Below are 17,491 nucleotides of genomic sequence, written 5' to 3'. Positions count from 1 at the left end.
TAGTATTTGATGTGATTGAGGCATTTTGGCATATTTGAAGAAAAATTCTTACACAGTTACAGAAACATTGTTTTCACTTCAAGACAAAACTGGCAAGGACTCATGGCATTAAAAACTTTTCTTCTGCATTAACCCGTTTAAAGAAAATAATCCCACTCAGTTGTATTATAAATTCTTAAAGCCATGAAAGACTTCACTGGTTTGAAGTGTGCAATAAAATCAATTTCACATCCCCGTATGCTGGTTTTAGACACAACAATAAAAGTTTTTTTCATCTGAGCAAACTGGCAAGAGTTGAGGCAAAAAGTAAACAATTTAACCAAAAAAAACATAAAACTGAGATCCATAAAAAGTGTAATTTCTCTACAACATTACGTGGAATCAATCAACTGGCAAGAGATGTGGCAAATAGTATAATATCAAAAACAAATTCCCAAAGTAATTGCTCCTAAACACAACATCAAATCAAAGTAGTCCCTGCTGACTAAATCAACTGGTATGTGTTGCAAAAAAAAAAACAATGAACCAAAAACAAGAGTCATAAAGAGTGATAATTTTCACCATAACAGAATATTTTCAGTTACATCTCAGAATCATTCATTCATTCAAGCATTTTTATAAAAATGTAAACTAAACAGGCAAGCATAGTACAGTATGTTGGATTAATACTGTTTTGATTTTTTATTTTTTTTTAACCCATGTAACCTTCAGCCTTCAGTAATGTGTTGCAGTGGTTGTGATCTCAGGTGACGAGTCGGTGGCAACTTTGGAAGCTTCATCGCGTGATTTTTAATGAGAAACACTGAACGACGAGAGAGGTGGAGCGTGACAGTAAACGCCTGTCAGAGGTGCTCTCTGACAGGCGTGTGGGTGGAAGTTTTGTTATCTTTTCAGTCTTCAGCCGCTGTAACAGCTGAATTCCTGACAAACAGGGTGGCGAGCAGAGAGTCTGGCTTCTTCACTTGTCTTGATCTCCCCCTACAATGGAAGCTCACTTTAGACATTTCTTTGTATATCTCAGCGTGTGTGCATACTATACTGTATATGTATATTTACTCACACTTTGAGCACTGCCCCCACACACAGCGACAGCACCAGTATGGCGATGATGGCAACAGCGATGTAACAATAGACAGGTACCATGTCCCATTCTGGTTCAGCTGGAACTTCTTCCTTTTCTAAAACAAAAGCAAACTAACGGTCAGGTTTATTTACACACTTTTATTTACATCCAAAAAAAAAGGCATCAGTCAGTGGTGCAAATTAACTCAAGTACTGTATGTAAGCACAATTTTGAGAAGCTTGTGCTTTACTTGAGTATTTCCAATTAATGCTGCTTTCTATAATGTATTTTTAAAAACTGTTTTAACACCAAAAAGTTAGTGTGCAGGCTGCCCTAAGATTTTAAGTTGACCGAATTTGACAAGTTGAGGTAATTTTGTAATGATCCAAAATCAAGTTCAAATCAAATTTGACTTGAGATGAATTCAGTTCTACTTGAGAAGTTCAATAAAAGTTGGAGTTGAACCACCAACTCTTCAGTCACACAGAGTTCTGATCATGTTTCTTTGAACTTAAAACTCTGTACAGTAAGTTCATTCATCTCAGCAAGTCGAAAGACTTCATGTTAGAAAAGCTTGTGTTAATAAGTTCTGAAGAGCTCTGAAAAAGAAATATTAAGTTTAAATTGTAATAACTTAAATAAGTAAAACTTGCATATTGCCTTTATGCTAATGCTTAATGGTTAAATTTTTTTTAGTGTGCTTTAACTCCACTGCATCTCAGAGCGAAATCTTGTACTTTTTACCACTTTTTTCTTTTACTCTTTACTACATTTATTTGACAAATGTGGTTCCTTCAGTGATTGTGATTAATAATACAAAATAAAATCAACAAATAAATAGCAATGGATTACTACAGATTAAGATAAAACTTTATTGATCATTTGCTGAAAGAAGCTGCCCCTCAGAATATAAAGTCATTAAAATGAGCTCCACCTTTAAAGTGATGAACATTTCAATGCTTCAATAATCATAATACAATTACATAATATATATGATTCTGAAATGAGCCATTCTGCATAATGAGTACATTAAGTTTTAGTTTTTGTTGCTAATACCGTTTACGTACTGTTTACGTAACTTTTAGTTAAGTAACAGTTTGCAGGCAGGATTTTTACTTGCAACAGAGTATTTCTGTTGAGTATTTCTTCCACCACTGCTATGCTATCAAGCTTACAAAGACAACTAAAATCTCCATAAACAACAGTAAATCAGCACGACTACAACATTCAAAAAAAAGCAGTAGAACCACATTTAGACGTTTTATAGATCCCGAAGTAATTTTTGTTTTTTTAATGCTGTATTACAGCATTTTGTATGAGAAGTTTTATAAATGCATAATGAGGGTAAAGTTACATGCTTCAAGCTACATGTTGCAAATTATGTGTTGCATTGTGGATGTACACACCCAAACATTTTTAATGCTAGAACGTCATGGTCTCAAATCACGTGTGCTGAAATACATAACATAAAAAGCCCACTGACCTCAAATACCTCAAATTACATTATAGCTTTGCATTATGCTTCAGTTAGAAAAGCTTTATTTCAGTAACGACTTACATATACAGTGTCTTTGAGATCAAAAGTAGTAATGACACACATAAACGCCCACTTATTAAATGAGTCACACACATTACAAATACCAGCAAGAACTTTCAAGTCCCTCAGAGGAGTGAGTGTTTCTAAGTGAAGTTTGTTTTCCAGTCCATTCCCTTGGTGCTAGTCTCATCTGTTTTTGCTACAAGACTACAAGACCACTGAGACAAATTCAAATTCAAGAGCTCTCAATAGCTCATTATTTGAGACAAATTTTAGAGAGCAGTGAGACAAAGAGGACAACATTTCAAGCTCTTCAACTGAGCTCAAATCAGTCTCTGGCTGAGACGAGACAGGCTACTTCTCATGAGCCAAATTCAAGAAGTATGAGAAAATGGTCATATTTGGTCTTAAATTGAGTTCATTTATGTCTAGAAGATGTAGTCTAGACAAAGATGAGATCTTATTTTGAACTTTTCCTCTAGACTTAAGACTTCCTTTAGACTTTAGACTGGTAAACCTGCTAAGCTTTTAAAGTCAACCTATCATATGGTCCAATGTCATGGTTGTTTCTCATTTGTTTCATTTTAGGTAACACACTTTGAACATGTGACTCATGAAAAAATGTGACGGCTGTCTTATGTATAACGAATCAAACAGCACTGTGGTAAATGGCATCCAGTGGTTTAATGGTAGCGGCAGCAGCATGGGATGTGCATGGCCATAGACAGGAAAACTCTGCAGCAAGTCATCAAAACCACTCAGAATATCACTGGTACCTAACTACCGCCCAACAGTGGTATCAGAGAGGCGAGGTGCCTGTGCAGAGCCCAAAGGATACTAAAATACCCATGCCAGCCACAGTCTGTTCACCCTGCTGCCATCTGGCAAGAGATACAGAAGTACACGATAACTGCCCTAAAGTAGTTTACTTTATATAATTTTTGCACTTGAATTTTTGTGAGTAGCAAAAAATGGAGTGATAGCCTAATCTTGTTATACAACCCTGTGTTTTTTAATGATAAAAAATACCTTGTAAGTTGTGTACAGGATATCTCCAAAATCCAGATTCAAATTAGAAGTTTTAACTTTGTTCAATATGAGTTTTGTATTATTTGCAATTTTAACCACATTCCTCAGTATTTATGATGTTGTAGTGTATCATTAGATTTCATAGTTTTAAATTAATAAAAGAGGTCTGGTGGTCGTCAAAAGCAGGAAGGTCTGTTTGCACTAGACCTGAAGGAAGACTTATGGTTTTACAAGGACTAAAATAGACATTTAACAGTTCAGTCAGAAAATAAATACTATTTACAGCAGGGGGTCAATACTGACCCTTGTGGGACACCATTATCAACTATTTGGAGTGCAATGAAGGAGACTTACACCGGCACAGAGTTTGATGGACACTTTTATTCTGTGAAAACATTGTGATTCTTCCAAGAAGAATGACATTTTTTGTTTCATTTATCAGCCTGAAGCTGCAGATAATTGAAATTAGGTCCACTTTCTCAGCGTTGGCCTGAGTAAACTGGCAAGATATGTGGCAAGTAGTCAACCAGTAAACATCAAAACAAATAAGTTAATTCAGTGCTGGTAGATGTCCAGAAATAAGCTGGTTTTGACAAGAGTGGAGAGGCAAGTGATCTAGATAGTATGGTTCTGGGGGCAAAAATGAATGACTGGACCCACATTGATCCCCCTTCCTACTCTCCCTGCTCTCTGTGCAATGTGTATACGCTGATGCCTTCAAGTACACATAAAGTGTACACAACAGAATGCAGCTGGCAGCTTCATCATACTTTCTTTAGAGCCGCAGAAATCAACCAGCAGCACTGAAGCTACCGTCAAAAGTACAGACTAAAATGTCCCTTCAATGAAAAATGCCACATTGGGACATGCTGATTTGCAATTTATTTCTTAGAAACCAGTGAGAATTAAAGGGCTGTGTACTGCAGTCCTTGTTGTGGTAAACTCCCACTCAATTTCTATTACATTCAATTGACTTTTTTAGCATGCCTGCATATGCAGTTGTAGTACAGTGTTGCCAAACCATATTAATAAAAACAGAATCAGAATTATAAACATAAATAAACAAAATAAACAATAACAAATATAAACAACAACAATAAACAATGCAAGAACTCCACACTCATGACAAGATGCCCCATTGTGTGTGTGTGTGTGTGTGTGCTACCTTAAATTACTTCAGTAACTGAACATATTTCTAACATAAAGACTCATTAAAGATTTTGTTGTACCTTTATGGCTGATGAAAAGTTACATCATTCTCATGAGGATCTGTACATTTTTCAGTGCGTAAATGTCAACAGGAACATAGACATAACATAACAGTAAACATGGACTAAAATAATGACTTTTTTTTGTTTTGTTTTTTGTTTTGTTTTTTACTCTAGATTCACATAAAGAGCCCATCTACAAGACAGGCCCTAAAGATAATACAGGACTTGCCTTAAGGTGCTTATGCATTTGGCTGGTTCAGATTTGAAATGAATCAAATTCCCCCAAAATAAATTGACACAAAGTGTAATTGAGACCTTACAGGCCACCGGATGTCTCTCGTTTTAAGTTAAAAAAAAATATATAGATTTTTGGTGCACTGAATCACTTTAAGCCACAGACAGTTATCATCATTGTCACATCTTCATTTTGTTCTGGATGACGCAGATACTCTCTGAAGCCTGAACAGGAGATGATCATGGCAGATGACAGCAACATCTGCGGCTGAGAAAAAGCAAAAACAAAGAGAACAAATTAGAAATTTAGCCAAAATTATGATTTTTATTTGTTTGTTTTTATTAAAAAAAATTAGCATATTAGATATAATATTTAAGATATTGATATCAATAACACATTAGAATGACATTTACACAAAATGTCATTCATTGACAGTGTCCATGTGTTTTTTTATGGCTAGTACTGAAAAAATAAACATCCTCTTTAGCTCTGAAAGTGACACGTGTAAATAAACTCAAATTAACGTTGACATAAGAAAAGAGGATAAACCATGAAAATATGAATACGCTATTTAAGATATAATAGCCATATACAGTATATGCAATTTATGTTTTGCAATATCAAAAAATGAGTAAATAAAAAAAAAACTCACTATTTGGTGATGACATCAGGTTTTCCAGCAAGGAATCCACAAAGTTAATGTGCCTCATGAGGACTTGTTGAAGAGGCTTTAAACAAAGAAGTTGCTTTACCCACTGATAACACAGATTCTTCACGAGTGCAGGATTAAAGTGATAGTTCACCCAAAAATGAAAATTCCCTCAATATCAGCTGTAGCCTCTCAGATTGGATCCGCATGCACACGACTGAAGCGGGTACACAAGCTCGGCGCGACACGAGATATGCAAGATCTGGCGATACCTTCACATCTGTGTTTACATGCTACCCAGAAGCAATTCAGACAACAGAGAGAGATCTGCTCGGAAATAGTGACTTGTTATGCGCACAGTTAACTTTGCAAACTGTCAACAAAGAAGAAAATGTCCGAGGACTTCGACATAGAAGAGGAACATCATGTCTTTGCTGCAGCCGCGGACTACAGAGCGAGAGCAACGGAAACCTGGTGGTGTAGTGTTCAAAATCCTCTCCAGATTGAGAAAGGCCCAACTTGCGCTTTGGTCTGAGAGGCTACAGTTGACATTTAGACATTAAAAACATGGTGTAAATGGCGCCTTTTTGGTCAAATTTTAATGTTGCAGCTTACGGACACTTGGATTACACCACACGAGCAGTATGGAGACATTGTGTGTGTTTTTGTGTTCTTTTTTTACAGTTTAAAACTGGTCACCGTTCACTTCAATTGTACTGGATTTGGCTGCAACGTTGTTTTCCACTGAATCCCCAGGAGTGTAGATATTGAGTGACTTTTCATTTTTGGGTGAACTATCGCTTTAAATACAAAAATACTCTTTAAACCCATGATTTCATAAAACCACAAGTCAAGGCTTTTCAAATGTCTGAGACAGATCGCTATATAAAATAAAAAGATTTAGTAAATGGAGAGAAGTCTCATGAGAACATCAAGACAATGACTGGAAGAGGATTAGTAATGATTGATTGACCATTTACAAAATCTTTTCCACAATACACACACTGGTGAACTGATTTCATGCTGGAAATTATATGAATATATTTATTACTATATTATTATATGGTAGCAAGAAAATGCTGGTGTGGTTAATACAATGTTGTGGTAAATTAAAACATCATTACCTGGGTGGCAGGATGGTTGACTCCACTCACTCCAAAAGCTTCTGTCTGCACAATACTTTCTCAATTTGGAGCGAACTCTGAAGCAGTGTCTCTCTTTGTCATGGATGGACGGCAGAGTTAGACTCGTCTGTTTGGTTAAAATCTGCTCCTGTCAATAATCAAAATAAGTAGGAAAATGATTGAAATATAATACAAGTTAGAGAGTTATCCCCCATAGCCCTCAATGCCTTAATTCACTTAAAACTGCATTAATCAACAGCAAATGACTTTTAGGATGAATTGGGTCAAACCCAAGTGATAAACCCACAAAGAACTGTCAACCACCTTTGCAGCTCTGCAGAGCTTTTGAGTTTCTTTTTGCTCTTTCTTTGTTTTATAGCACATTTAGTTCAGTGCCTCGACTCGTTCAACCCAGTTTTAACATCAAGCATTAAGCAGCTGTTTTCAGCTCTGATAAATCTGGTATTCAGTACCTGCCCAGCACCAAACTGTCTACAGACAAAGGTAGAGAAAGGGGAACAAGAGACTGACACCTAGCAGTTTAAGACCCTGATCGTGTTACACAGCTTTAACAACAAAAGTTTGAAAGTGCAGTAAAATAAAACAAACAAAAAAAAAAAACAGAAATGAAAATATATTAGAGGCTAAATACTGCACTGCAAAAATGTTTTCTTATGTCAACCCATGTTCCGTGTTTTTCTTCTGAGTAACCACGTCTTTAATGAAGGTGGTTTTGGGGTACTTTAACTGTTATGTATGTGTTGTGGTTTTTGCATGACAAATCATATCCAGAATATGTGTGCAATGTGTGAACCCTAACATTTTCATTCAACTAATGCTACATTTGCAGAGTGCTATTAGTTGCAAAAAGACATCCTGACAGTTTTACTAAATACAGTAACAGTAGAGACAGTGATTTGATTAGTGTAGGGGAGCAGTGATGCTCCGTGTTACCTGCTCTCACAGTGACGTGACGTCTCTGTGGGTCAGACTCATGGTTCTGTACTCTGCTGTCAGACATGTTTTGCATAAATGATTTGCAGCAGCGTTTCTCAGCTTTCTTATAAAACCCAAACTTATTCTACACATGCGTGTTATGAAAGTTTGGTGGGGCGACAATGTCACTTCTGTTGCTGTTATCAGAAGAGTCTATTTTGAGCAAGTGAAGAGGAGACAGGAGGAGAGGGAGGGAGGAGCGCTTGTTTTGCGTGAGCGCCGCAGCAGACGTCCAGCAAGAGCGGTGCGGGCAGAGGCAGGAGGAGAGTGAAAACGGAGAAAATTTACAGCAGCAGCTCCCTGATGCCAAAAATTAAACATATGCACGTCCTAATGAGATGTATCAATATGCTAGTGCTGCATTGACTTGTTTCTGATTCGTGTTCAGCTTTTTATCAATACAGGCCGTGTGAACCTATGCACTGGTATCTTACACCTTAAAGTCTGATGCATCGAATGCATGAGTGAATCATTACACCCCTAATGAATACCATGCACCGTTTAGTCATTATATAGACTGAGCAGAAAAAAGGTGAGGATTTTCCCCCTAAGAGGACAATATTTTATTAAAGAAATAATAATAATAGTGAAGAAATAAATAGACACTTATAAATAGCGACCTTTTCCTAAAATACTGCTGGTTCTGTGGTGTTGGAATTTTAAATCTGAAGCTTCAGTTGATGTGTGTATATTGAGTGAATAAAATAAAATAATAAAAATAAAATAACTCACTTTCAAAACTTCAACAAATGTGATGTATCACAGTGGTAAACATGCACCTTGTTTGGAACGTGCTGCAAGCATCAAATTCAGTGTAAGTGTGTATTTACCAAAAAAACAATCATGTTAATCAGTTTGAACATTGTCTTGTGGCATTATGCTCTACAACAGAACACTTCATCCTTATAAATTGGAAATCCGATTGTTTTAACTAAAATAAATGTTTGGAGTAATTTCTTAACTTTAACTTAAGTATGGAAGAAGCTGCATCCTCTCTGACAGATTTGGACAGGAGAGGTATCAGCTTATGGGACACAATAAAGGTAATTTCTGGACTCACAACATCTAGCCCACCTCTTCTTAGAACATATTGAAACCAACGCTGGAGACACAGTACTCATTTCTGGTTCCAACCCTTTTATTTGCCTCTGTATAGCAATGTCTAATTTTATAAAATAAGATTAGACATACAAATGAATGAATTAAAGTATATTTATGCATCAGAACAAATAATGTATTTTTGATGAACTTGTGCTTATATGAAAACACGAACTGCTAAGAGGAGACATATGCAAATAATAATTTATCACTGTAACCCTTTTCCCTCTAGTCTGTCTTGTCTGTGTAATAGCCATGTCCTTGTATTGTCTTACTGTCATATGTGTGTCATTGTATTGTGGGAAATCTATCATAAAAAATAAATAAATAAATAAATAAATAATAATCTTGTCTTACTGTACCTTAGTCGATTGAATTTCCATCAAAATGTATCAGATGCATATCATTGCATTCTGTTTTTATTCGTTTACATTTTACACAACATCCCAATTTTTTTTTTTGGAGCTGGGGTTGTACTTCTTTCCTGTATCCTTATATGACTCGCACACTCTCACATGTTTTCTGCAGGTACCTCTGCAGTGTTTTCATCACTCTTGCAGTGATCTAAGCCCTCTCAAAACAAAGGGTGTGGAAAGCTTTGCACTATAATATGCATACCGATGCAGTTTTTCCATCGGGTCCTTCTTGATTGTGCTCCACCTCCCATTCAAGGCAGTGTCCAGGAATCCTGTCAACAGGATGATCCCAGTGCACCTCCAGCTGCATGTCTGAACCTGTTTGCAGATACAGCTTCCCTGTGGTCTCAGGCTTCACTGCATGAACATTAAAACACAGAAGAGCAGATTACAGACTGTGAGTGGAGACCAGGAGGAAAACATGAGGGCAATAGTCACTTCACTCCCACTGAGTTCACAGCTTAAGGCTGTTATGCTGCCGTAAGGCAAAAGAGGCACGTACCGTGGTTTTGGATTTGAAGGGAGGTGAATGTTGGTTTCAGGGGCCCTTCAGCAGAGGAGCCGTTTACACAGAAGTTGATATCAGTGAAATCAGGGAGAGATATCCCTGTGAAGTTGCAGCCACTCCTGACTCCGTTCTTAATGACGTACGTCGGACACTCCTTCGTCTGTTCCAGGCCCTTGTGCCTGCAGAGGAGACAAACCAGACAGCACACTGCTTAGATGGGTGCTACCCATTCTTCCAAATAGTTTTGTTGAGGGTTGACGTTTGAAGACATTTCATGCCTGTTTACTATCACCTCAGTTCCTCAAGTGACAGTGGCACTAAGCCACAAATCAAACTTGGTGTTAAAAATATTTAAAAACACTATTAAAGACCAAGAACTAATAAAAGCAATCTTGCCCCTGAAGATACTCAAGTAGATGTAAACATACTCTAAATACGATCTTGTAGAGGTCTGCATGACACTAACTGATACCTGAGATATATTTCCAAAGCTTTGTGTTTTACTTTTGCTTGTTTCATCTATTAAAGGGATAGTTTGGATTATTTGAAGCAGAGTTGCATTAGGTACTTATTGATACTCAGTGTTCAGTTAGATGGTGGTCATTATTATTATAATTACGCCCCCAGGGAAGCTAAGCAATGTGCAAAATCAAAATCAAAATCAGTAATTTTACCTCACAGACCACAGGAAATTCTGGTCTACCACTGCAACTCGTTCTGTTAGTTTGTGTTATTGTGCAGCATCAGTGTTTTAAATGGATAGTTCAGATTCACCAAAGTCGCAACATAACACAAACAAACTAAACAACTGAAGTAATACAGATACTAATTTTGCCTACAAAGAGATCAATATTTGGCTTGTACAACGGTGGTTTTACATCAGAAAACACTGCTTGCCTGACGACAAGGTAAAGTGGTGCAAAAAATTCTAAATATATTGTGCACTTGATTTTTTTTTTAAGGGGACTTTTTTAGGTGGCTAAAATACCTTGCTGACCCCGTTCATGGCATTTCATTGCTTAGCTTCTGTGCTGGTACACATCTGTGCTTTTCCAAACTGGAGGAATGTCAACCAGCATCTACGTGACATAAAAGAAAGACTATTGAAGTACCTCCAACTACCCAACCTCCAATATTCCACACTATTCCTTCAATGTTATTTTTTTTTTCTGTACACATGTGAGCAATTAGAAAATGACCTTCAGTGGAAAATACTTTTGGATGAAAGAGTTCTAAATCTCTTTTGTCTGTGTTTATCTGTTTAGACCAAACAGATAAATTATATGACTGCAGATTTGAAAAGACATTCCTTTAAGAGTTTGTTGAGTCATAAGAGGCATGAAGCTTTAGTAAAAACTTCTCCTAGACTTTCAGGGCAGATGTTTTCTCTGTGGATTACATGGCATGCCCTTTAAGAGGACAAAAGTCCATTAGTTCTATATAAATTTTCCAAAATGAGACATGAGGTGATTCTGGAAAAGTTAATTTTCATCCTGCTTGTGGTGCTAGATGCAAAGTCAGGGGGTCAACAAGGTGGTTAGGATTCATCTTCCAAGGACCATGAATGTCTTTACGACATTTTGAATTGAAATCTATTTAATACATATTTTATTTTAGACCAAAGTTTTGAACCAACTGCTGTGTCCCTCTGCTGTCTTGGCTAAAAACTGTCATCAATGAGCATATGACATACCAGAAATATAGATTTTGCTGTGAGTTGGCCGGCATCTTTGCGCTTCTTCCCCAAGTGCATTCCAAGTACTTCATGTTATAGTACACACAGACAAAATCCTGCACCGCCGTGCCCACAACACCTACAGGTAAAAAGTAAATAATCAGTGTCAGTTTCCATCTCATTTTGATGTTTTTACTCCATCTATAAAACCATCAGGACTGACCTGCGCTGGAAGGTTCCTGGACCAGTTCGGTGTAGTTCTTGCTCTTGATCATGGTGCCGTTGGTGCAGGGTCCATTCAACAAGGTGTACACTCTCACTCTAACGTCTTTCATCAGATCAAACTGAGCACTGTATCTCCTCCAAAGTGTCCTGACAGCCTGTCAATCCAGAACACAACCCCATTATTCAGAGTCAGCCCAGTCTCATGCCAAAGCATGTAACAGACCCAAAGATTCACTAGAGCACTGGTTCCCAACCTGGGAGTCCAAATCCCCACTAAGGGACACCAAAGCTCCATGCAGGGGTCATGAGACCAGCTTTATTTTAAGGTGAGTAAGAAAACTTTTTGGAAAAATGGAAACAGTGGCACAAATCCTTTCATTCATTTTTGTGAAGGACACTTTAATTGAAAATTGTTATTTTTAAAGTTAAGATAATTACATAAGACATCAATGTTAAAAAAAAATCTCACAGCATAATGGCACGGTGAAGACCTGAACACAAGATAAATTCACAGAGCCTTCATTCTCTGCTAATCAGCCTCGTCCTGCATTAGAAAAATACACCATTAATACAACCAAAGAGCTAATAAATAAATGAGAAGAACACTGAATTTGTCAAAAAAGAAGTCTTTTAAGTGCGTATGATTGTTAAAATAATAATAATAATAATAATAATAATAATAATAATAACAATAATAATAATAATAATATAGACACAATAACTTAAAAAATGTATTAAAATATAAGGAAAACTCATCTCACAGGAAATAATCTGCTCAAAATTAATCCAAATCACTCGTTTTAGAGAAACTTCCTGCAATTACTGTGTTCACTATTTGGGTTAATAGTAAAGTTTAGCAGTTGTTTTGCACTGTTATGGTTGTGCGTTGAATGTCATAGGAAATATCCATAAAATATTTCACTTACTGAGGGGTTGTCAGTTTACTCAATGGCAGAAAAGGGGTCCCTAAGGGGATGCACTTGAGGATACTGTGTCAGTGTCACAATTTTTCTTGCCTAGGCATGGAAAGTACACGTGTATGGAGGTGCAGCACCAGCAGGGGGCGATAAATACGGCAGCAAAGGATGAACATTAAAGTATAAAAAGACCATGTAGGGATGAGGTCAAACTTTGAGACAGGAGACTAGGGTTGTTGTCTAAACCTAACCAAGTGACCGTCACCTGAAACGTTTCTCAGCAAGCTTTATTTTGAAAGTCTAACTGGACATTGTGAATGCATGGCACTGGACTGGTGGGTGTATTACATGCTTTTTGGCATGATAACAGTTTGTCAGATCATGTGATTTCCATATGAGACATCTGAGCGATATCTGTAAAGCTTATTATTGTTCACAGTGAGTCCTATTTGAAACAAAATCACCTGAAACATTCAAGTATCATGAGAAAACATTAATATCCTGCCTGTTAGTATGTAAAGGTAAAGTTTTACAGTACTATACTATAGAAAGCTATACTTTACTTAAAATATCTGCAATTGAAACTGGTTGGGCTGTACGAGAAGACAGATTGCACACTCATGTTTACTGCAGACACTGACATCACAGTCATCGCCACAGTCACAGTCACAGTCTCAGTCATCGTTGTAGAAACAGATATGATCATTGTTGTAGTTGCTATGTAGTCATATGTGACTCATCATTGTTTCAGATTCTAGTATCCCTCAAAAACACGATCATGTCAGCATTTTTGTTTTGATCCTGTTTAGTCTGTGGTTCCGTGATTAGTCATTTCTTGGTCAAGCATATCAAGCAATGATGGCTCAGGCATGAGGGTTTTGCACCAAAGAAAAGAAAAGGAGAGGTAAAAGAGGATTGTAATAGCTGACTAACAAATACTAAGAGTTTAATTTGGGGGTACATGTGCCCCTAATTTAAAAAAAAAACTTTTAACAGTGATAAATGGCTTTTTTCAGGGTGAACTTCACAGACATATTCTCTCTGTCTGGATCTACCTACCTACCATGGAGGTGTGAGACTGTGCTATGATAATGCCATGACAATCAATTACCTGCTCTGCACAGGTGATCACGTTATTGATATAATTCTTGGCAAGAGTTTAGACAAGTTAAGTGCCTGCGGTTAAGAAGTGAATAAAATGGTTTATGTACTCACAGTCCAGCGTTCCTTGTAGGTGTTGAAGTACTCCAGCTGGTAAATTTTTGAGCACTGTGTCGTATTAATCAAACTGGTTGGGAGGCTCCATGTTATGTTAAGATATCCAAGATAACCAGGGTCCAATATCTCAATGTCCTCAGGAGGATCCACTGCAAGTGGAAAGAGTATTTATTTACAGATTATGGTGTCTGTTGCACTTTAGTATGACTGTTAATGTTCAGTCCTTGTTTAGACACCCACATCTCACCATGAACAGCACACAGCAAAATACAATCCAATACAGCATCTCACCAACATAAATGGTTTGTAAAATTTCTGATAACTGCCTATTGCAGAATATACATATGTAAGAACAATGAGGTGTTGATATTCTGAAAATTTCTGAGGAGGGAAGTAAACCTGTATTCACTCAAGCATATTTATGGATTAATAATGTTGTATAATGTATTATGATAGCACTATTCTTTTAAATGAGATGATGTATGTTTAGAGACGCAGCCCTGGAGCTGCCTTTTCATGTTGCTCCACCATCTAAACCACATTCCATTTCCCACAAAGGAAATAAGCCTTTGGGCTTTATTGTGTCGTTGTTTATATGTATAAAAATGATTATTATTATTATTATCATATACATATTATATATATTCTTCTAAATACTGATAAATACTGATAAACACTGAACTTTTTACTGTACTACACTGATTTGATAGCTATAACTACAGTTGACTTTACATGGCCAAATTAATTGTACAAAATCAAATTCAAACAAAATTCACAAGCTATCCAGCAGGCAAAGTACATGAATACATGTAGATTTACTTGTAACACAGTTTTTCTACACTCTGGTCACTTGCTACTTTTACTCAAGTACAAGTCAAGACCTGAATATTCCTTCCACCTCTGGACAACTTACACCTCATTTCTTGGAAACGTCTGCACAAAGGCGCACCCATCCTGGCAACTATTCCCTATCTCTGCAGAGCAATTTACTCATTTTACCCGCCATTAAATGTATTTTTGTTTATTTTTGACTGAGGATATTTCGGTTTGTCGCGGGTTAAATGATCCAAGGATAATTGAAAAAGTACATGTAGTTGATAAATCAATAACTGAAGTAAACGAATCTGGACCAACCTGTAAATCCAGAGCAATGTATGCTCTCCATCCAGCTCAAAACAAGCAGCATCAGTGTCGCTGGATGAGTCAGCCAGAATTTACTCGCCATTGACATATACACACTTTTAACCCCAACTGAAAAAACAAACAAAAGTTGCCAAATAGAGTGAAAATGTAAATTTCTTCACTTAGAATTAAATTGTACCGTTAATGTTTCAACAGAATGATAATAATCTGTTTAAAAGAGCTGAAACGAAATAAAAGTACAAAACCTTAAAGATTAATTATTTGTCCCTGTGATCCAAAATACAAACCTGCCACTGAATGAAATATTAAAAACAAATAAAACCTGTCAGATTAGAGAGGATTGTACTCACATGAAAGTGACAGTGTTTCCCTCCGCAGCGGCAGCAGCAGCAGGTTCAGACAGAGTTTACGAGACTGATGCAGTTTGGGAGGACTGACCAATTTATGCGGGGTGTCGGTCTGTGTTTTTCCCCGGTAGTGTCTTTGTGAGCAGTTATGCCTTATATGTATAGGTATCGTTTTGTTGCTGCTCCAGGGAGAACGAGGAGGAGAGAAATAGGTAGAGTCCGTCTCTATTTGGGAAAACGATTACTTTCACTAACTTTTTACACAGCAGCCAACATTTCGGTTCATGTCGGCTCTTGTTCTGTCTCTATTTGTGAATGAATGACAGTTCCACTGAAAATCCTCACACCCGGCCACCTTACTGCCTCTCTATAGTGACATGAAGAAACATAAAAACATAACTGAAAATCAATATAAAATGTTTTTCTCATTTAAATCACTTGCTGAAACAATGCTCAAGGATAACCCAGTGGTCATTAATGCAACAGATTTGAAACTTCAAACCACAAGAGGTCAGTGAAACAAAGCTTTTCTGATTGGCTGGGAAAGTCCAGTTTGTTGACCCGTGTTCATTTCCACTGTTGAAGTGTAGGTCACCCGACAGATGTGCTCTACAGAGGTGATTCCCAAAGTGTGGGCCGTGAGGGTCTTACAGCTGGAACTTGAGAGGTCATGAAAATAAAAATAAAAAAAGTTAAACATTTTATAAGTTTGAAATTATCATGAAATATTTTGGGATTATTTTTTAAAGAGTAATCAAAGCTGATAAATGGGATTTAACGTCATTCTTCATTTATCTGATCTAGTTTAACAGGTTTTACACTGTATTTGGTGACTTGTGACATTAACACTGGAACATATCTTATATCAAGTCATATGTATGACTAGTCTTATGTAATTAAAGGTTTGAGTGGGCCGCAGAGGATTTTCAAATTTCAAAGTGGGACGTGGTCTTCAGCTTGTACAACTGTGTTCCTGGGTGCAAGTTGTATTAAACACAGATAATCTGACAAATTGTTAAATCACAGCTTCCCGATTGATCAGCAACTAAAAAAACAATGGATAGGAGACATCGAGAGGGAAATTGGGACATATTTCAAGCTAAAATAGCATATCTGATAACCCATTAGCTACTGTGAGACAACAGCTAACACTAACATTAGTGTAACATGATACAATAGGAAGGCGTAATTTAACTCTGAAACATCAACAAACATCTTAAACCATTTATTTAAGCCTGGAAGTCAAATGCACTGGATGTAGTCAAGTTGCTCACTGGAACAAACGTCCATACTCCATCCATTGTCTTTTTCAGTTGCTGGTCAGCTGGGAAGCGGTGAAATGATAACAACCTGAAACACAGCAGTGTGACATTTGTTCCACCCTACGCATGATGTCAGAGAAAAATGGCTGCTCTGTGAATATGGTGAATATTGAATTGCTGGATTGCAATGGTAGATGAACTTGATTTTGAGCTTGAACACTCCATGATGTTTGTGCTTAACAACATTTGCTTCAAAATGTTCCAAAAATCTCCAAAACCTACTTCATGGGTCCAAAGTTTACGAGCAAGTGAGTCACCGCTAAGGAGTACAAGCTGTATGCTGCATCCTAATTAAGGGTCTGAATCTGTATAAGAATGTAGTGCGCAAAACAAAGAAAATCCTCGCCAGATTATACATCTGGTTTCACAGTTGGAAAGTAACTGCACAATGCCAAGAAAATGAAAAAAAAAAAAAAAGTAATCATTTCATCAATTTATCCTAACAGATGATTGTGTGTAATTTTGTCGTAATTAGCCTGTGAATGAATTCATAGGTCACCGTGACTTTTGACCAACAAGATCTAGTCAGTTCATCTTTGAACCCAAGTAGCTATTTGTGTCTGAAAAGACTGAAAAAATATCATGTTCACAAGAATGGGATGATCTGAAAACATAATGCCTGTAGCCATAAAAACATAAAGGCACAAAAGTAATTTAAAAGGTTTTTCATGTTTTTTTCAAGAATACTGAATCACAGAGGTCATTCAGCACGCAGCTGTGAATGTACACATGAAAAATTAGGCTCATAGGTCCAGTAGTATTTGAGATTAGCTGCGGA

General features: G+C 37.0%; 1 protein-coding gene across 2 annotated transcripts; it reads right to left on the bottom strand.

The window, feature by feature from the left end:
• Positions 1-836: 836 nt before the first annotated feature.
• On the bottom strand, positions 837-15,485 carry il13ra2 (interleukin 13 receptor, alpha 2). 2 transcript variants are annotated; one of them, XM_084731096.1, is made up of 10 exons: positions 15,395-15,485; positions 15,036-15,152; positions 13,899-14,050; positions 11,765-11,921; positions 11,560-11,680; positions 9,861-10,045; positions 9,561-9,715; positions 6,849-6,996; positions 1,061-1,178; positions 837-978 (listed from the first exon to the last, which is right to left on the bottom strand). In XM_084731096.1, the coding sequence occupies exons 2-10, from the start codon at positions 15,130-15,132 to the stop codon at positions 891-893; spliced, it is 1,221 nt and encodes a 406-aa protein (XP_084587222.1). In that variant the 5' UTR covers positions 15,133-15,152; positions 15,395-15,485; the 3' UTR covers positions 837-890. The 2 variants fall into 2 exon arrangements, with proteins under 2 accessions (XP_084587222.1, XP_084587221.1); XM_084731095.1 differs by lacking the exons at positions 837-978; positions 1,061-1,178 and adding exons at positions 4,950-5,342; positions 5,728-5,803 and having other exon boundaries at positions 15,395-15,461.
• Positions 15,486-17,491: the final 2,006 nt, after the last annotated feature.

This window comes from Lutjanus erythropterus, chromosome 11 (genome assembly GCF_056507025.1).
Source record: "Lutjanus erythropterus isolate fLutEry1 chromosome 11, fLutEry1.hap2, whole genome shotgun sequence".
NCBI lineage: Eukaryota > Metazoa > Chordata > Actinopteri > Lutjaniformes > Lutjanidae > Lutjanus > Lutjanus erythropterus.
The sequence above is the reverse complement of the archived record's forward strand: the minus strand, read 5'-3'. Positions and strand labels throughout refer to the sequence as shown.